Here is a 21,497-nt window from a genome sequence, read left to right as displayed (position 1 = left end):
TGTACCTTAACTGCTACCCTGTCCTCTGCTCCCGTCCAATCTCTGGTTTCTTCAAAAGCACGAGAAGTGTAAAATCACAACAACTTGCTGCAAATTTTGATGATTGTAATCTCAGCCAACTGAGTCCCTGTGGAGCTGTCCCCAAAGGAAGCTGGAGGTGCCTTGGCCTTGAGTTATTTCCTCCGCAGTCTTCCAGACAGGCACGTTCCAGGGTGCGTCTTGTTTGCTGCCAGCTGCTTCTCTGAATTAGTATGTGGGCTCCTGCTGGCGTTTCGCACACTTGCCAGTGGTGGGCTTTGCCTTCCTTCTCTGTAGATCCCCCTTTTCATTAGGTCTTCCCGATACCCGCAACTGTTTGCCCTGAGAGCCACAAACCTTCTTAAAATGGAAATTTCGTGCCTTTAAAACTGTTCAGAGAGTGTTTATTGAGCCAAGCCTGACACGTAAACAAGATCTTCATGCTACTAAAATGTGGCAGGGGTTGAGGTGGGGGACACTGGTGAGAATGAGCACAAGGCAGGCGTGGAGTTTCCCTTTGTCTGGGGCGAGGCCTGCCCATCCGCGTCTCACTGGGCAGGGAGCAGGCACTTCCTTTCACCACGGTGGTCAAACACACATCCCAACAGAGACGATCACAGGGGTTTAAAGCAGAGTGTGTGTGAATGTGATGCATTTCATTAAATGACTGGATGTGGTAATGCTTGATGTCTATGGAAAACTCTACATTCTACCCATTTCCCTTTAGGGGAAGATCATTTTTAGGCCTATGTTGTCTGATGAGTCACAAGGGGCAAGCCTGAGAGGGGGCAGAAGGAATGCTGTCCGTAACACTTAGCGAAGCTGCAGTAAGCATTTCCATCTGCTGCTGCCCTTCACCCCCCATAGCTGGTGATTCAAGTCCTGCACATTCTTCAAGGTCCAAGTCCCTCCTAACTGCTGGAGTGGCCACTGGAGTATAGCGAGAGAAGAAGGCAGGTCTCAGTTCTCATGCCTTCACTTACCAGCTCAGTGACCAGATAAGTTGTTTGGCCTCTATGCTCCTAAGTAAAATGCCAACTGGGAGAATTACATGAGATAACGCCCATAAACTATCTGGTGTGTGCTGGGAACCTTGCAGACGTTCAATGAATGGTGGCCATTATTATGTTGACCCTATCCCAGTGGCCACTCTCTTTTCTACCGTGTGTGGCTATACTCCATGGTGGCCCCTGGCTAAGTCAGGGGTCTAATCTCTACCTCCAAGAGGCCAGCTCTTTTGCCTTCTTGACATTTTTTTTGGCTACAGGGCTCAGCTCTCATGCATTCCTTGCTCATTGATTAACCACATATTTTCAATTGGAACATTAGAATCAACAGTCCAGGCCTTCTAACTTACCCTGGCCACATCACTGTCACACTGACATGTGCCCATTAACAAGGGTATCATCACTTAAAGAGGGCATACTATGACATATCAGAGTTTTCTTGTACTCTGGTTACAGCCCAGGCATGCCTTCTGGGTGGGCACACTAGAGCCACTGTGATGAAGGCACAGGAGGCTCCACCTTAGGGAAGGTCACCTCCGTCAATGGCTGATCCTACCCGTGGTCTCTGGACAGACCGGCAAAGGCAGGAGCAAAGTCTCCCAGGTGTGGCTGGGGACAACTGAGGATACTTGCTTGGGACTAGTATTGGGTTCATGCTGGGCAAAAAGGAAGGAGTAAATGGAAAATTGCCTAGTTGGCCTGATATGCTTTTTAACATACTTAGTCAAGAATTATGCAAGACGTGTTGAAATTCCCATAAATGAGTCAATGAAATTAACTGTACATAACTTCATTATTTACCCTTTGCAATTTTTGCTAACTATACTTAAAACAATTATTTAGACAACTTTTGAGTAAGGGGTCCCTGTGCTCACCTCTAGGCCTTGAGCACCAAATTCTAATTCTTTGATTTGTCTCTAGGTTGTTGGGGGTTTGTCTTTTAGCATTTTTTTTCCCCACCAAGAATACATGGTTGTGTATTATCTGAGCCCATGCCTATCAAAATCCTTTCTGTTGTTTCCACACATGGATCACCATTCGATGAGTGCAGAATTCTTGGGGCATGATCTTAACACTCCAAAACCCTACAGATGTTCTTCATTGCCTTCTTGCTTCCTAATGTTGCAGAAAAGTCTAACGCTATAGGGTTTTTTTTGTTTCCTTCATAGAAAACTAGACTTTTTTTTTCTCTGCCTGGACACTTCCAATATATTTAAAAATTTTTTTGAAATCCTGAAATTTTAGCAGTTATATTTGGACTTATTTTAGGAATCTTTCAGCTCAGGGTAATTAAAAAAGAATCTTCCTTCACTTGTGTCTGTTTGATTTGCTCCGGGGTCTTTAAGATGACCAGTTACCAGTATGCTGAGTCATTTGTCTCTGTCCCACATATCTATCATCTTCTCTCACATTATAATTATTATTATTTTTTACCTTGTTTCTCTTTTTTTCCTATGTATTTTGGGAGTGGGTTTTCAAGTTTGTTCTCCCTATTGGAAAGCAATTCTTTGATTTCTGCATTGTTAATCTTGTCCTTTATGGCTTAAAATGTAGGGGCACTTCTGCTATTGTATTCCAGATTCCTTCTCTTTCCTTACCTCCTCCAGCTTCCGTTTTATTTTTGGCTGTGGCTCGGCCGATTCATAATCCCATTTTTCACCCCATTGCAGAATTTCTGTTTTCTTGAATTGAGAAATTCAAGAAAACTGTGCATCTGTTTCTTGTAATAATTTTCTCAAGAGCATGCTCTTTCTCTGCGTCTTCAGTGTGGTGCTCGCCTCATGCGTTGCAGAGCCAACTTTTCTTTAATTCTTGTTCAAACAGGTCTGTGCAGGCTTCACTTCCATTTACTCTCATCCCAGCCCTGGCGAGACTGTCCAGACTGTGTCCAGTCAGCCGTGGAATCATAGCTAACTCCATGGTCACTGCCATAGAGTATCACCACTGAGGGGGTCGTAACTTCCCTGTACCCAGCACTCGTCACTAAACAGTTGAGAGACAGTCTTGAAAATCTGGAGTTTTGTTCATGTGTGCAAAGGAGAACTGAAAGCTTACTCTCTACATAATCGGGACGATATGTTGCTGACTCTTCCTGCTGCCACGTCTACCGCTAACCCAGCGTCCCTGGGTGTCTCCTGATGAAAACTCTTCCTCACGCTGGGTATTCCTCCTTCTGCAGCTTGGCAAAGACCTTTTCCTCAGTTCCCCTTTCCTGATCATCACCCCCTATCAGGAAAGGTTCGGCTATCAGACGCATCGTACCCTCGGGCGCCTCTCATCCAGGGTTCCCAAAATCACTGGACAGGCTTGAATGAGAAGTTTAAAATCTCAGGCATGAGGGCCCATGCAGTGCTGGGCGCCCACAAGCTCCACCTGACCGGGGGAAGTGAAGGTCCCTGCAAAGCCCACCAAAAAGACCTTGGATTTGCTATATTTCGATGGAAACATGAATCACTGGCTGAGCCACACAGCACCTGAGAGAGACAGAGAAGGAGGGAGGGAGAAGGAAGGAGACAGAGAGAGAGAAGGAGAGACAGAGAACAAGATATGGGTGGAGGAGTTGGAGAACTCAGCCGGGCAGAAGGAGCTGGGCAGGCCGGGGCATTTACTGGACCCCTGGGGACCAGGCCTGCAGGCCACACCTCAACCAACAGAAGTGGGTGGGGGTGGACTAAAAGACAGCAGTGGAAGAGGAAACAGAAGTTCCCTAAGGGAGATAAGTAAACAGACATGCCTGCCAGGTCACTGGATGAGCCCTTCCTTCCAGCTACAAAGAAAAATGCACAACTCCGACCTACTGCTATGACAAATGGATAGAGTTCATCTTGTCTGGAGATTTTAATTACCTGCAAGCAAAGCGATTTTATTACTTTCATTTAGAGGAATTTTTGAAAATAGTTTCACTCTGATTGTCTTCATTAATGAGTGATCAAAACGCATCAAAGCAGAAGTGACCACAATAAGAAGAAAGGCAGAGGGCAGGACTCATGAGGATGAGTGCCCAAACTCGGGAGGCATTACGAAGCTCTGTCTTCCCTCATTAGCTTCGAGAATAGTCCATGTTCTGGACCCAGCTCTCCCGTGGCATCTGGCACGGGACTGGGCACAAGTTTACCCACAATAGGAACCACAGGTGGTTCCCCAGGCCCCAGGATGCTGCAGAGGGCTGGGCCTCAGCTTTCTGAAGCTCTGTCCCTTGGATCTCCTGGCTGAGGACTCGACTCCACAGGCCGAGTGTTGGATCATTCCGTGTGGTCTTGTTATTCAAGCATTCAGTGAGCCTGCTCTGCTGGGACACTGGCCACTCTCTGCTGCTGGAGACAGCAGTTGCCTACCTCTCCCCGGGTCACTGTGTGGGCCTGCCCCCAACTCTCCTGATTTATTTCAGTTAATTTAACACAGTGGTAAGTATTCCTCTCTTCTATTTGGAGAGAAAAATGATGGCCCAAACTGGTCCACTGCTTCCCCATCTAGAAAAGCAGGCAGAGAGGCTTGGCACCCATGCCAGCCGCAGGAGCTGCAGGTGAGGAAGGGAGGAGTCGAGAACCAAGAACAGGCTGACCCATAGGCCTCTGCTCGACTCCTGTCCTCCCACTGTGCTCCCAACCACTGGCCCCTTCGACTCCTTATATCATCAGGCAACAGAAAACTTTGAAAGGGATTCTGCATGTACAGAAGAGCATGTAAATCCTTTCCTGCTGCCTTTTAGTAAGCAGAAAACACTTTTAGGCAGGGACCCAGCGTCAACATATTTGAGTTGTGGCTGGTCTGACAGCTGCTGAGTTTGTCACACAGATAATTAGATAAACTGCTTGAGCACAGCGATTCAATATGTGATGTCATTTAGCAGCTGCTACACAGGGGCCTTGATCTTAATTGAAGGTGCAATAGGGGAGAACCTTAAAGAGGTCCCAGATCAACTTCTTCTCGCTCCAGTAATTAAACTTTTGACTCCTGATCCTTATCCAGAGCCTCCCAAGTGTTGGCCATGGGCTCCACTAAATGGTTCTAAGCAGCCTGAGCCTCGGGTACCCTTCTCACCAAGCAGCACCTTCCTCAAGCAGCCTCCTGGAGAGAAGCTTGGGCGGCAGGAGGCTCCAAGTCACCTCCTCTTCTGCCTCCTTCTGCCTCCTTCATTCCTCATGTTCCCTCAATACCCTCGATGGCCTCCCCACCACAGAGAATCCAACATGGCCTTGGAGCAGGGTCTTCCTTATGAACCCACCACCTCCTCAGCTGGGACCCTCAGATTTGTATTGCATGGAGGATCTCTAACTAGGGCTTCTCATTCTCTCATTTGGGGATCACTAAGGGATTGCATATATCCCATTTAATACATAATCATCAATTTGTGTATTCATCTAAAAAATGAATGCAACATCCCCAGTGAGCTAGGCATGGAAAGATAAATCACATTTCCCCACCTGTCGGGACAACCAGTATAGTGGGAATATAGGCAAGCTGATGAGAAGTTATAACAGAAGGAGGACCTGCTCTGGGTAGAAGTTCTGATGGCACCCTGGTCAGTTTGGGGCTCACACAGCTTGGGGTTTCACCCTTGGGTGAAGGGTGAAGGGAAATCCCTTCACCCTATGGGTTTATCTCAGATAAAGAATAAACCCAGAGATGCTTGGCCATGAGCTCCAGGACAGATCATCTCATCCAGTCCATGGCATACCCGTCACAGCTCCTGGGGTGGTGGTGAAGAGGGCGGTCCCCTCCAGGCCATCCCTTGGTGGGCATGGTGGAATAATTAGAAAGACAATATAGCACAGGGGCTAAGAGTTTGGGCTTCCAGTGGCTGACAAGGCCCTACATGGATGATCTGTCCCATGGTACCTCTGACTTCCATTCAGACCTCTCTCCTTTTTCTCATTCTGCTCCAGCAACCCTGGCCTCCTCATGGATCCTCAAACATGCCAGGCAAGCCCTCACCTCAGGGTCTTTGCACCTCCTTTTCCTTCTGCTGGGATGCTCTTCCCCCAGATATGCAAATGCCTCACACCCTAACCTCCCAGCCTCCTTCAGGTCTCTACTCAACTGTCACTTCTCGTATTAGAAGCTCTCACTACTCACCCCCTTTCTCTGCTTTATTCCTCTCCAAGGCACTTGTCACCACCTAAACACTTTACCTCTTGTTTACTGTCTTTCTCTCCCACAAGACCGTATGTACCATGAGGGCAGGGATCCTGTCCGTTTTGCACACCGCTGTATCCCCAGTGCCCAGGGTAGATCTGACTCGCAGGAGGTATATGTTTGCTGAATGAATGAAGGGTTCAAGCAGGGGAGTACCAGGGTCAAGGTCACCTCTTGGAAAGCTCACTCTTAAAGCCATATGGAAGTTGAGTTTGAAGAAGTGTCTGACTAGGAGCTTGGAGGACAGCTAGAGGGTCCCAGAGGTCATCCAGGTGAGAGATGATGGTGGGACGGATGCGTGTGGTAGAGGAAGGGGTACAGAAGAGGAGCAAGAATCAGGAAACGATAAGGAAGCAAACTTGGCAGGGTCTTGGTGTAGGGATTCAGCTGCGAGGAAGAAGCAAGGAAAACCCCAGTCTCCTGGGGCATGGAGAGGCTGCTGCTGTCACTGAGACAGACACTGTGTGAGGAAGAATGGATGTCAGGGGCAGAGGGAGCAGGGAGATGGCGAATTCATTTGGGACACACTGAATTTGAGGTGCTGTGGGCTTTTGCGGGAAGGTCCTGCTAGGTAGCTGGAGATGCAGAGGAGAGGTCAGTTGGGTCTAATTTGCACGTGAGGCATGGCTGGAACCATGAGAGGGGGTGGAATGGAAAGAGAACTGAGGGGGGCCCTGGGAGAACCCACATGTGAAAAGCTATTGGGGAATGAGGGCCTGTGAAGAGTCAGAGGAGCTGGGCTGCAGGAAGATTGACAGAGGCCACCGCGGGAGAGATGTAGTAAGACCAGGCCTGGAAAGTGCCACCAGGACTTGGTATTTAGAAGGATACGGTGATCTTAATGGGGACAGGAGTAGCCACAGACCCTGGTGGCCAAAGTGTGGGGGAGCTGGGGAAGTGGAGGCAGCCAGTGCTGCCTGGATGCCTGGGAAAGAAGTGAAGGAGAGAGATGATATGGTACCCAGGGGGATGCTGGGACAAAGCTGGCTCCTTTTGGCTTTAGGATGAGAGAGCCTGAGCCTGTCAATGGCCGAGGTGACCGAGAAGCACAGGGAAGGCAGAGCTGGAGGCAAGAAGGAAGGGTGCCAGGAAAGAACAAGAAACATCGTGGAGGCCTCGGAGGCTGTGGCTTGTTTCCATAAGCAAAATCAATGCAGCGTGAGACTTGCTCAGCTCAATAACTTATTAGCAATTTTTAATTACTGGATGTAATTAATTCATCCAAAGTACAGCGGTTCTGTGAAGCACACCACACATACTACACTGATAACATTCTTGCACATTTGCAGGGTGCTCACACCAAGACATTTTCTTGTATAAAACCTAGAAGAAATATCCAAAGAACACACATTTTTGTTGTAAGTCCTGGAAACAGATGACTATAAATGGGATGACTGAGCCCAAGGGCTGCTGTGCTAGGGGGGCTGTTGGTGAACTTTCACCCCCAGCTGTGCACACTGATGCTGGCAGAACCTACGGGGGAGGCTGCAGGACAGCAGACAGTCCGTGAAGATTCCCATTGGTCCTTGAGGTCATGCGGGTGTCTCTGGCTAGAGCAGCCCCCACAAGATGGCCCAGAGAGTGGGGGTGCTGGGGACCTGTCAATTCCACGAGGTCAGGTCTGTCGTCCTGATCCTACTGGTATCCTCAGGTCCTGCACAGCCTTGGCACCCAGTGGATATTCAATAATGTCCGTGAAGCTGGGTTGCTTGGTGGAAAATGGCCACACCCTCTTCTGTGGAGCTCAAAGTGAAGGCCAGGAAGGATGCTGGGTGCAGAGGGATTACTTTGCAAAGGCTGGGGGAGCAGGAGTGGCCTCTGGACAGAATGTGGGTGGAGCCAGGAGTGGAAAGACAATTGGAAGAAACTGGAAACAGGAAAGGGGGTTTGGAGGGAAAGTGGAGGCTGGTGCCCAGAAGCCATTCCAGGATGAAGGAGGGCTCATCCTGGAGGCTCTGCTGTTTTGTCCCGGGCTCTTCTGGTTTCCTACCCATTCCGTAGAGGGGAGGGAGGGGTCTGGTGTTCTGACGTCTGGAGGTCCTGTGACTTTGGATGACTGAGCCAGCTCTCCTGGAGAAGCCCCTGGCTGGGTTCTTGCTAACCTGCAGAGTGGGGAGGCCCAGCCCAGCAGAAACCAGGCCTTTCCCACCAACCATGGCTCCTGAGCCCTCCCTCCGCACCAGGAAGTCTCTTGGAGGAAAAGGATAAAGCTGTTGCATCTGCTGTGAACGTGCCTTGCTGGGACAAACAGCCCCAAAGCTGTGGGTCCTTTTGAAGGGTGGGCTGCAGTGGCAGAGCCTGTGTGACCTGGGCAGGTACTAGTGCTCTCTGGGCCTCAGGGTCCCTGTCCGGGAAACGGGAAAGTTGGACTAGCTTATCTGACACCCAGTGGCTTGAGTTCCAACTGCCTAGCTTGGCACAGAGACCTTTCTCAGCTCGCTCTTACCCGCTTTTCTGCATTTATCCACAGGGGAACCCCTTCCCCCTCCAGGAGCTGCATTTTAGTCACTTGCCCTTCCCTGGGTCTGCAGGTGCTTCATGCCTGCACCCTGGGAGGCCTGCACTCACCCTCCAATGTCTCTTCTCCAGACCCTTCCCTAGACATTCCCCTTCTCATGCTCAGGCAGACAATCCCTCCCTCAGGCTTAACTGACCATTTCCGAGAGCCTTTCATGCATTCCAGAGACTTCCTCTAGACCTGGAATCAGGGGCTTTTGGTTCTCCTCCTGCTTCTCTGCTACCTCACTGGGTGAACTTGGATGATTCAAAAAGCAAAGCAGTTGGAGATGGTGATTGAAGTCTGATCATTGGAGGTCAATTTCCAGTCGTTTGTTAAATAAATATGGATGGAGTCCAACATTCTTCTCTCCCCTGGTTCACAGGAACACCCCCTACCCCTGACCTCTTAGCCCATAGACGGTGTTGTCACACGTGGTCAGGGGTCTTACAGCCTCCTGCCTCTGCCCCTTAAATGTGCCCTGATGCTTGCAGCGACATCACCATCACCCTGAGTGCTGTCGATACCACTTAGAGAAGGGTGCTCACTGTGTGCCGGGCACTGTCCCTTCGTGCCCACGACACTCTGAAGGAGGTACTATTATCACGCCCATTTACTGATGGGGTAAGCGGGGCACAGGGAGCTTACGGGCATCGTCCAAGGGGGCGTGGTACGGCCCCATGACTGATCTAAAGCTGGTGCCTTGAGCTTGTGCCACACTGCCCGCTCAGCCTGGGCCTCCCGTGATGCTCCCTCAGGCCCCTGCACCTCCCTGCTGTGGACACCTGTTCCGAAATAGTGAGCCAAATCTCCGTGATGCCTGCTACCTGAGGGCCCTGTGCTAGGGTCTCACACGCCTGGGGAAGGTGAGTCTCCAGCTGAGGCTGGGCTGACCCAGCTGCGGGTGTGAGCAGCTTTCCCTGGCAGGGCAGAACAGACTTGTGGAAGTGTGGCAATGCCCTGGAAGTAGGGGACTTAATTTATGTTCCTAAAGCAACAAGACACAAAGTAACAACAACAATAAGATAACAATAAGAAGAAAATAAAAGGAGTGTCTTCGGCAGTAAGATCTATCTTCTCTGCTAACTTGCAACAAAAGATTGCGTTTTTATTCCTGTGTTTAGTAATAAAAGTTTACTTTAGTAATAAAATAAAAATTAAAAAAAGATTGTTAGTGAGCCTGTAGTATTTTTAATTTTTTTTTTTGTCAAAAATGGAAATTATTTTCTCAGATTCCCAGAGCCTGGGAACTCCCCTCTGAAGCACCAAAGTGCACCTACAAATAGCACACAGGATGAAGAAGCTTAAGGTCCGCTTAAAACCGAACCCCAACAGGCTCCTTTCTTCCATAATTTCACGGTTTGTTTGGAAAACTGCCCAACGATGACACTGTATCATCTGGGATAACACAGCCCTGTTGTGGAGAGCGATTGCTGCAAGGCAAGCATGTCTTCTCAAGCAGTGTGGCAGATAAAGCATGAATTTAAAACCGAGTCAGAAAAATAATTCTCAAAGTGCCAACTAGTACGCAAATAGCAAAGCATGTCACAAGATAACTTTTAAAACGCAAATTCTGTCAGAAGTTAAAGTTACAGAGAATTCCACCCACTGTCTTGGTATTCTTTGGTGGTATTTGGTGCTGATGATAAATGTGACTCCAATTTTGCCACAGGAAGAAAGAGCTACACCATCCCACATCCCTCTGTCTCCCTGATTTTCGGTGAGAGACCCTGCTTGGGACTTTGGGAGAGCTGGTCTCAGAGCTGCAGACTGGAGCTGAAGCAATGCTTTTGAGCCCTGTTTTGATTTCCTCACATGCTAATGATCCCTAAATGATGTTATATTTCATTCTGCATTCACAAGGAATCCCATTGCCATGGCAACTGGAATATGATAACAGAAGTTTTCTTTGTAACTGGGGCTCCGAATGCTGCCTCTCCTCCCTTGCAGAGTGGCGAGGGCTGTGTCCCCACGCAGTGCTCAGGAGAAACCTCCCCCACAAGGGTGCAGGGACTTGGCCCAGCGAAATCCACCACCTGTTCTCTCTGCTCTACATACTCCGGCCCCATAAAGATTGTCCTAATCGTGACTTCTGGGGACAGATAAAGCCCCAGAGAATAAAGTCATAACTTTCTCTTTGTAAAGTCTGATAAGAAAGAAGAATGGAACATGGATGATTTTATAATTTTCGTTTGTATGGGGAAAAAAGCTGTTTTTAAGTTTCCTGTATCGATAACTTCCTGGAAATTTGGGACAAAAGACAAATTATCATCAGTGGAACTCAAGATGGCATTATTCTGCTCCCATCTTGGGGTAGGGACTGTAGGATAGTGTCCTTTACACCCTCCTTTCTTCCAAGACTCCCACCCCCAAAGCCCTCTCTCAACTGTTTCCTCCTGCTCCCTGTTGGAGCCCTGATTCTGGTGACAGTGGAGAGGTGCTCACTCAAAGCAGCCTCCTTGGGGCTGGCCTGCCTTCCATTGGTCAAGCCCCTGTGATCAGTGCACAGGTCTTTCCTGTTTGCTGGGCACTCCCTATGGGAATGCTAGAGGAGGAGAGGCAGGCTGGCCCTCCCGCCTGCCAGGGACTGAAGCTGACCCTAAGCATGAGGCAGCAAAGCCTTCTCCATGGGGTCCAGACCCCACAGAACCAGGTTTGCAGAAGGAGAAGTGCTGGCTCCAGGTAGGCATCTCCAGGACAGCATCAGGACCTGACACAGCGCCATCCTCACCCACTCTCCATCTACCAGCAAGCCACCTGGGACCAGACCTGCCAGGCAGAGCCCTTGTTCCTGCTTCTGCATTTCCTTCATATTTTGTGCATCTCTTTGCTCTAGGCCTGAGACCACACTGGATTAGATCAAGGACAACAACAGGTGTCATTGATACCCAACACTTGTAGTACGCCCAGCAACGCTAAGTGGGTTCTGTGCAGAATCTCATTTGCTTCTCCCCACAGAGCAGGTGGGTACTGCCAATAGCCCCATTTTACAGCCAAAGAAAAGGCCCAGAGAAGTGGAGTGATGTGCCCAAGGCCACAAAGCTGGGAAGTGGCAGAGCCAGGTGCAACCCCAGTTCTCTCCAGGAGCTTGTGGGTACCGATCTCCTTCAGGAGAGCAGCTCTGCCACACCGAGTGGGTGGGAATTCACATCTGTGAAAAACTCAATGCATCAGAAGGATTCGGTGGATAAATTCAATCAGTACGAAGCAGGACCTAGCCCTAATCTGCTTGCCCCGCCCTCGTCCCCTCCGGCTCTCCCCCATCAGCCTGCACCGCGGCAGGTTTTGCGATGCTTGTCTGTTCCCTTGCATGAAATGAGAAATGCCGTTTGAACAACCGATGGTGAGGGAGGCTGTGCACACTCCGATGCAGAAATAAAAACCTTTAGAAAGATGCAATTTGGAGGATATTGGAAACTGGAGAATGGAACATCAGTCTATAAAATTCAACATGGCCAATAAAGCTGGAGCAACTGGTCAAGCGCTTTGGCACTCACGGTGCTGGGGAATCGCAGGCATGTGGCTGGGCAGTGCTCTCAGACCAGGGACATTCTTCCTGGGCTCATTTTGGCCTCATTTCCATAATGTGCCTCATGATTTCTGAAGCACCTCCATGTTAGCACAGCCATGAAAGTGTCCAAGACTATTCTCATCGCAAGATAAACTTGACTTTCCAGAGCCCTGCCCACTCCAGCACCCCACTGCCACAGCCAGTGGGTGAGGGTGGGAAAGCACCACTTTATGTGGGTGCAGGTGGCACGGGTAGAGGCTGCAGGAGGCCAACAGACCTGTGCTCCACCACTGAGAGCACCCTGACGTCCCAGTCACACCAACTTGGGCCTGGTGCCTGTCAGAGTGAGGCTGGAGCTCTGTTCTCCCTTCTGGGTGCCCAGGCCCCCGGCAGCTTGGACCACTCAGAAGCCCTTTTCTGTCAGTGCTGCAGGCACTTGGTGGGGCTCCATCCCAAGCCTCCTCTTCCCCTCCCTGCCCTACCCGAAAGCAGGTCTCTGACCTCGTGCAAACTCAGGCAGGGTCTCCCACCTCCAGTGTTCCCCAGCTCAGGCGATGTGGGCCTGCTCCCATCTGCCCAGATGCTGCTTCTGCCTTCTCATATTGCCTAATTTATTCATGTGTGGCCATTTGGTTTTAGCATCACAAATATTTCTACAGGCTGTGGCATGTACCATTCATTGGGGCCACGTCAACACAGGACTTCGTATTCTAACGCTCACATCTTCAAGCACCTGTGAGCTGTTGAGCATCTACTTGGTGCAAGGCACTGTGCTGCGTGCTGAGAATATAATAGTGCACGAAGAGCCCTGCCCTTGAGGCTCTCACCGTCCAGTGGGAGCCGCCACGCCCTTCTCTGACTCAACCCCAGCACAGAGCACGAACCCTTTGGCCCCAACTCCATGGACATGTTCTGATGTCCATGCAAGGCCTTCCTTGTCTTGCTCAGAGGTGTTTTGGACAGGCCAGGCATGGAGGGCAGTTCCGTCGGCGACCACTCCAGGCCAGAGTTTGAGAGCCTGCCATGCTGGGAACCACTGTGCTGGTGTCCATCCGGCCACATTCTATGCACATCATGGCCTCCTGACTCATGCAACTCTGTCTGGAGGGGTAAATGTGGCCTCTGTCACCACCTTGCAAGGGCCCACCCTGCGGGAGAGACCTGGGCAATGCCTTGTGGTCTGATTCCTACTGGACAGGTATTCTGCACCAGCCAGGGTTTTGCTGGGCCTCCCTGGATTCTGCTCTCCAAGGGCCTCCTATAAGGGCAGGGGGCCTCTGGAGGTGGACGCAAACAGAACATGCATCGTAGAAATGCCACTGCTGCCATTTTGCTAAGGCTCCAGCCTTCCACTTTCTCCACTGCCTTCTCACAGTTAACGTGCAGACTCAGCACCCAGGTCATTGGTCAAAAGGGCATTTGAAGATCCATCACGAAACCCAAAAGCATAGGGGCAAGGAGCCATCTTCCTACCTTTAAGGAAACAGTCCTTGCTGTGGACGATGACGATCTTCTTCCCCAGCAGGCAAGCGGCACGGTGGAGCTCGCAGTGGTTTTCATAAAACCTCCCATCGGAGCCACACACGGGCATGTAGCTGGGCCTGCATGCCTCCAGGCACCGGCATTCGGGCTCCCCTGTCTCTCTGCTGAGCATGCACCTGCTTCCGCGGCTGCAGAACTTCTTCCCGCAGGAGGCCAGCAGCCCGTCATGGCTGGAAAGACCTGCCAGGCACACAAACACAGAGGGTCAGCTACAAGCCCTTGGGGCTGGCGGTCATGTGCCTCCTTGAGCAGAGGCTCTATTGACCTGTGAAGCCGAGGTCTAGGGGCTGGGGGTGCCCGAAGGAGTCCCTGCCCCTCCAACTGGAGGTGGCTGTGGGTGCAAGAGCAGTGCCCTGCTGTGTGGAGTTTAGGGTTTACGGCTGGCTCACACCAAACATCTCAGATACAACCCTCCCATCCTGGGAGGGAGGAGTAAACAGGGCGCCGCATGGAAGTGGCAAAGTGCCAACGGACCCTGCAGCTGTGAGGAGGAGGGCTTTCCAAGAGACAGGGGGCTTGGGCCAAGGCTCCCCTAACCACGTTACAGGGAGTGTTTCTGCCTCTGAAGAGTTTGCACAGGGGCGGGGCGGGGGCAGGGAAAGGGGGCCAAGATGTGGTCCTAGGAGACTTAGAGAGCCACACTGAGGAACTTCAGTCTGATATGTTAGGAACTGGGGAGCCATTACGAAGTCTAGGAAGTAAGTGTGGAATAAGGAGAAAGCGGTACTCTTAAGTGTTCAGCATTGGGGGCAGCTAACGTAGGGAGGCCAGAGGTTGACCTTTTCCTCTGGGGAGAATATGGCTTTCCAGGACACACATCATCAGTGGTGGCACTAGCAGCCTTTCTTCAAGGCCCAGCCCTTTCTAGCACAAAGCTGTAGCCATGGGCAAGAAGGCTGAGACCCTGGGGCTGGCCTGGTGGTATAGTGGTTAAGTTCAGCTTGCTCTGCTTCAGGGGCCCAGATTTGTGGGTTTGGATCCTGGGTGTGGACCTATACCACTCATCAGTCATGCTGTGGTGGCGACCCACATACAAAATAGAGGAAGATTGGCACGGATGTTAACTCCGGGCAAATCTTTCTCAGCCAAAAAAAAAAAAAGGCTGAGACCCTGGAAATGGCAGCTGCCATGTGCTTTGGGTCTCAAACCTGTCACATTGCTGGGTGTCCCCTGCACCCAACATATGCCCGTGATCTCAGGCCATGGTGCGCAGAGCTCATGTACCAAAGCAGGCAGGATAGCTGGTAGAGTGACTTATTGCTGAAAGGGTACGCTTAATTGAAAGACCAAATGATCATCTATAATCGACATTACACGCCATCACAGGAGTCCAGAAAGTTGGATGATTGTCATGCGGCATTAGTGGCAACAGAAAGGAAGTTGAGAATTATAAAAGGATATCAAAATACAAATAATTAAAACATGAATGCAGATTTTACGGCCATAGAAGTCTTTGCTTTTACATTTTAATGAAATTTTCTTCAAAATAACTCAGCAAGACAGAATGGCCCTGGCAATCAAGACCGAACTCTCAGCCCCAGCTCCTATCCCATGTGATGAAAATGTCTAAGGAAAAAAAAAACTTCCTTTTCTTGTTTTTGGTTAAGTCTGCTTTTCATCATTATCGATTTGAAAGGAAAAAAAAATCAGTTATCAGTAGATTAACTGCTTGATTCAATAACTCATTTAAATCCCTCTAGCCTTGACAAGCTAAGAAATATTGACTTTTTCTTGAATCATAATAAACTAGAAGGTCAGAATATCTCTGTGCAGTGTAAAAGTGCAGATCCTAAGCAGGCATGTGAATCTCCTTTATCCACTTTGCTAATTGTTCGCCTGTCACCGTGAAGGCTCGGTGGCATTCACTGGCCCCAGTGCACATCTTCCACACAGGCGGAGGGAGCCGAGGCGCATGGCGGTGGGAGGCTGTGGGCTGGAGGCCTCCACCCGTGGTGTTTATGGCTGCTTCGCCACAGAGTGTGTTTGATTAGCATGACTCTCTTGGGTGGTTAGAAAATGGGTTACCCTGGAAAGTGCTGGTGGCTACTAGAGGAAACTAATATAGCTCTAAAAATATCAGCTTTTGTTTCTTTCCCAAGACAGAGTCAGGACACAAAGCACTTCTGTCACATCACCATTTTAATAAATACCCACACGTGATGGGAAGGGCAGCCACTAATCGCCCCATTTGGAAAAAACAGCCAGAGTTTCCGAGCCTCCGTCTCAGTTCCCACTCTAGGCTTTGGATCCGCTGTGCTGCCCACCCAGATGCCCTCTCCTTCTGCCTCAGCTCCAACTCACCCTTGGGGTCCATTTCCTCTCTGAGGTGGTGGCTGCCAGCTCCCATGCAAGTGCCCCTCTGAAACCCCTGCCCTAAGACTGTCTGCTCCCGTCTCCGCCTACTGTCTGGTCTCGGGAGGCCCCACGGGTGGGGGCCTTTGTCCTCGTGCAGCCCCCCTACACTAAGGTTTTAGGAAACACAACAGTTTTAAAAGCTGATCTCCTTAACTATGATTTGGTGCCACTGGTCAAAGCCCAGCTTAGAGGCGGGGGTGGGGAGGGTGGTGGGGGCCCCACAGGCAGTGACCTTTTGAGGGGGGCATCTCCCCTTGCCTATTCCAAGGGGGCAGGAGGGAAGCTGGAAAGATGGAGGCATGAAGGGAGACAAATGTCCATGCAGGTGGACCTTCTGGGGTAAAGGGGACTGGCAGCTGGAGTGGCAGAACAGGAAGGGGCTTCAGAGACCACCTAATCCAGCCTAGGCAGTCAAAGCAAAGCCAGCTCACGTGGATGTGCGGAGAGTCCCCTCTACTGCATTCTTTCTCCTTTGAACCGCCCGCATGCCCAGATCTTCAGACGCCTCTGAAGACAGTGCTGCAGGGTGCCTCCAGCGCCCACACTTGATTAGCTTGCAGATGTGATGGAGGCCTTCCCCATGGGCTGTGCTCTGAGGGCACAGTGTTAAGAAAACACCTGTGCCAACCTGTGCTCATTGAAGTTGTGAAAAACACTTAGGTTCTCTCTGACATGGAAATCAGCTGTCTGCAAATATTTGATTCCTAATTATCTGCAATTAAGACAAAAGTAGCTTTAAAGCCCTGCAGCTACCGTTCCCAGTCTCTGGACAGCAGGCCCCATGACAGCTGAGAGCGCCTTGCACAGGGTGGACCCGGAATCCCCATCCCGGCCACAGAGCCGCTGACCGAACGGCACTTTCCTCATTAAACAAGCCCCTTGTCACCACTTTCTCCTTGTTATTAAAACAGAATGAATCCCCTGCTCCTTGCGGGATGATGATCAAACAGTAATGGGAACGGTAACCAAGTGAGGCCGCCAGCAACTGCCCATAGTGTTTATGAGAAGGACCACGCTGCATGGAAAAGATGTAATGTGCTTAATTCATAGTCATAAAGAAAGCCATTGACCCAGCTTAGAAACTGATCATCTTACCAAATAAGCTGCTTTTCAACACTAATTAAATTTATTGAACATGGTCAGAAATGGGAATTCTTACATAAAAGTTATGGCAGCAGGAGAAACCAGTCCATTGGTGTCAGTCAGTGCTCAAGACTCCCTCTGTGATTCAGATGAGGATTCTTGATTGGAACTTCACAGATGGGGTTGCCGTCACCTCAGAGCACGGGTGAGGGTGCTGTAGGTTAGCAGTGGTGGAAGGCAGGCCCGCGTGATCCCAGCGGAGGGATCAGACAGAGAACCCGGACAGAGAAAGTGGGTCTTTCTTCTTCACCGGAGCAGGAAGCTCCTCCATTGTTTTCTCATCACTGCCCACACTACAGAGCACAGACAATTGGTTCTTTTGCTTCCAAACTCGGACTGAGTCTCTGTAACTGGTTCAGGGATGGTGCCCTGAATGGCCCACAAGGAGAAACCCCTGAGCTTTCCACTCTCGGATGCTAATTGCCGCAGGCATGTTTGCACAGGGCAGCATTTCCGAGAACTTGTCCTTGGCTTGATGGCTGAGGAGAGCCCCTTACACGGCCTCCGGAAGTCTCCACTCCAGGCCTCAGTCAGGCCTCCTCCTGCAGGCCTCAGGCCCCCGCCATAAACCACCGTGAGATGACGGCTTGGCTCTAAGGTGGCCACACACTCTGCAGGGCCCAAAGTGGCCCAAGAATAGTGGGACATGGATGCAGAAGGCACGCACACTGCCAAGAACCAGCTGCCCTGTGCACTGCTGCCTGCCGTGACCCCCAGCCTGGCACAGCAGCAGTCTCTGGCTTCTGCAGAGAGAAGGTACTCATACAGGAGCCAAGTGCCCTCCTGTCAGCAGACACAGCCCTTTAAACACGGATTACATGCTTTATTTTCTGTGCATCAATACCAACCCACCAGGGAGCCGCAGCCCCTACTCTGGGTCACTGCCAGGTTTTTAAAGACCTAGAGCTCAGGACTTGCCTGTGGAAGAGTGATGTGTGTACAGAGGTGTGCAGATGTGTGGGGTGTGCTGTCCAGGAGCTGGACACAAAGGTCTCGGTACTCTGCCCACGCTCACAAGAAAACTTATAATCTCAGACATGCCCAAGGTGGTCCGGAGACAGGGTGTGTGGTCAACTTCGACTCCCTCATTGCAGAGACCACCCAAGTGCCTTGTACGTGGCTGCAGAATTTGGGTTTGTGTGAGAGCCAGGCAGAGACCAGCTCTGTAGGCAGTGCAGTTTCTATGCCCCCATTGGTGGTAACAACGGGCACTTCAGGAGTGCTTGCCTTGCCCGCTCTCCATCCACCTATTCATCCAGCAAACAGCCATGGAGCCGCTCCTATGTGCCAGACCTTATTCTAGGTGCTGGGGACACAAGGCAGACCAGGATACTGTCCTCAAAGCACTTTCATTACAGTGTAGGAAGACACACAAGAGTGTGAACAGGCAAACAAACAAGACAATGGCGGGATGTGGGAAATGCTGGGAAGGAAATACACCAGGTGCTGCCACGGGCCAACTTGAATCTGGAGGTTGGGGAGCCTCCCTGAGGGGATGAGATGTGACCTGAGACCTGAAAGTGGGGAGGGCAGTGCCCTGGGGCAGGGGAGAGTGCAGCAGCCTAGGGAGCCCAGTGTGCAGAGCCAGGGGGCTGGCACAGGGAGAGGCCTGGCTTGCAAAGCCCAGCTCCCAGGCAGACCTCACCAGGCAGACCCAGTCTGCAGGGAGCCGTGACTGCAAAGGCAAAGTTGCCGCCTTGCCCAACTGTACTCCTGGGAAAGTGGGGTGACTTTGGTTTCCTAGAAGCCTTCATCAGCCCCTGGGAACTGAGTGACAGAGGGAGGTCCCAACACTCTGATGTTCAGCACCCCAGCTCCACTCCTGGCTGAAAGGGCCTGTCCTCAAACATGCCCACAGGCCAGAGGGCTCTTGGCATCTCCTAGGCTGCTGGTGGGCAAGAGAGCAGTCCCCCTGGGCTCTTACCATTGGCCACCTTGGTGGCAACCTTCACACTCTCTGGGGGCCCTGGGTGCTAGGTCCACCTCTGCCCTGTAAAGTCTCATTCACACTCAGGTGTTGGGAAGAGACTCTGTAATTCCTCCTAGGGAGAGGTGCATTTCTAGGACCCGGCCAGAGAGGGCAACGCTTACAGAAACTACTATTTACTGAGGCATGCCATGGGCCAGGCACCATGCCTAATACAGAATACATGTGCTCATCTAATCCTTGTAACATCTTTTCAAGTACATGCACAGGTCTCACTCTCAATGCATTTGTGGCATGTGTATATGCCCATTTTACGGATTAGGAAATATGAGTTAAGAAGTGACATGCCTGTGGTCAGATGGCAAGTAGGTTGTAGGTGGTAGAGCCTAGATTTGAATCAGTCTCTCTCCAAATCCTTCCGACTTGGGATCATCTGCTCACCTAGGGATATGGTCCCTGCCTCAATGAGCTCACGCCAGGATGGTCCAGATGCCCATAGTTTGAGCTTCTCCAACATCAGGATACATCCAGACATCAGCACACTTGGTCTGTAGGATCCCTGCTGCTCACACACCTCAAGAACACGCAGCTCGAAGGCCAATTTAGCAACTTTTCTAAGGGCTGGAAGTTTATAGTGCTACAGGAGGAAGCCTTGCTTGGATCTTTGAACATCACAGGCCCGAACCCACTCCTTATCATTGACGGACACCTGGCCAGTGACCCCCCCGACCTCCCTCCATTACGAAGTCTTTCAGCTTCAGCCCCTCCCTGTCTGCCTCCCCTGGCCTTTTCCCCTGAAATTGTTCAGGTGACTGCTGGGCCAGTGTGATGTCCTCTCAGTGACCAAAGAGCAGAGCCTAGGCCGAGGTAATTGTGTGCTTCACGAAAGCGGAATTCGGACCAGCTCTGAAAGACTTGGTCAAATTCTCCAGGTCCCAAAGCTTAACAGAAACATACTGTGACCATCGCTGGGAGGTGATGTAACTTGCCATGTGTATTGCTCACAGATCCTAAACCCAGGTCTGACAAACTGGCTTCAAAACAAACCACTAAGTCAAAGTCAGAAATGCCTGGAACACAGAGAGGGAAGGAGGACCTTTAACCTGTCAGTAGGCTCTCAATTCTGCCTGAGCAGTTTATATCTAACCAACTTGGTATTAAGCCAAAGCACAAACAAAGTTCCTACATATTGTCAATGCCCCTGGGCAGGGCTTTTGGAGTGGTTATTTCCAGTCACAGATGAATACAAGTGCCAAAGTATACTTTTCAAAAACTTAAAAACATGACTCTCTTTATCTTTTTAGACAAGAAATAACAAGTGTTGAGAGGATGTGGAGAGAAGGGAACTCTCGTACTTGGCTGGTGGGAATGCAAACTGGGGCAGACACTATGGAAAACAGTATGGAGATTTCTCAAAAAATTAAGACTAGAACTACCATATGATCCAGCTATTCCACTTCTGAGTATTTATTCAAAGAACAAGAAAATACCAATGTGAAAAGATATTTGCAGTCCTATGTTCATTGCAGCATTGTTCACGATAGCAAAGACTTGGAAACAACCTAAGTGTCCATTGATGGATGAATGGATAAAGAAGATGTGGTATATATACACAATGGAATACTACTCAGCCATAAAAAAGATGAAATACTGCCATTTGCAACAACATGGATGGACCTTGAGGGTGTTATGCTAAGCAAAAAAAGTCAGACAGACAAAGTCAAACACTGTATGATTTCATTCATAAGTGGAAGATAAAAACAACAACAAACACATAGATATAGAGATTAGATTGGTGGTTACCAGAGGGAAAGGGAGGGGAAGAGAAGGAAGGTGAAAGGGGTAATAGGGCACATGTGTGTGGTGATGGATGGTAATTAGACTTTGGGTGGTGAACACAATGTAGTCTACACAGAAATCAAAATATAATGATGTACACCTGAAATTTTAATAATGTAATAAACCAATGTTACCTCAATAAAAATAAATAAAATGCAAAAAAAAAAAACCAAACACATGACTCTCATGAGAATATAAAATGAACATAAGATAAAGATTTATTCAACTCATTAATGAGGGGACCCGTAGGAGGGTGAAGCTGGTTCAAAGGGGAGTTGGAGGAGGTCTACGGGTGTTGTAGAAAGAAGGTGGGATGAGGTGGCTAGATGAGGCACACAACTGATTAATGACCTACAGGGCAAGAAAACCATAACCTTTGGGGTTATTTTTCCCACCAGAAAGAAATAGTTTGCATCTTTATGGGAAGGAAATCTATAAGTTAACATGTAACAGCACAGTCTGGGCCTTTAATCAGCAGAAAATAGTGAGTTGAGCAAAGATGCCAGCCCCCAGCCCAGATCA

At 50.1% G+C, this 21,497-nt stretch overlaps 1 protein-coding gene across 1 annotated transcript in view; it reads right to left on the bottom strand.

Moving 5' to 3' along the window:
- The window catches only part of FSTL4 (follistatin like 4), a 398,184-nt gene that overhangs the window by 191,478 nt on the left and 185,209 nt on the right, over nucleotides 1–21,497 (bottom strand). Inside the window, exon 4 of the mRNA XM_087430303.1 lies at nucleotides 13,643–13,891. Coding sequence (XP_087286429.1) covers nucleotides 13,643–13,891 — 249 coding nt within the window. The remainder of the gene's footprint in view (nucleotides 1–13,642; nucleotides 13,892–21,497) is intronic.

Source organism: Ceratotherium simum, chromosome 4 (assembly GCF_057802395.1).
Source record: "Ceratotherium simum simum isolate JZ-2026a chromosome 4, ASM5780239v1, whole genome shotgun sequence".
Taxonomy (NCBI): Eukaryota; Metazoa; Chordata; class Mammalia; order Perissodactyla; family Rhinocerotidae; genus Ceratotherium; species Ceratotherium simum.
Note: the sequence above shows the minus strand (reverse complement) of the source record. Positions and strands in the feature narration are given on the sequence as shown.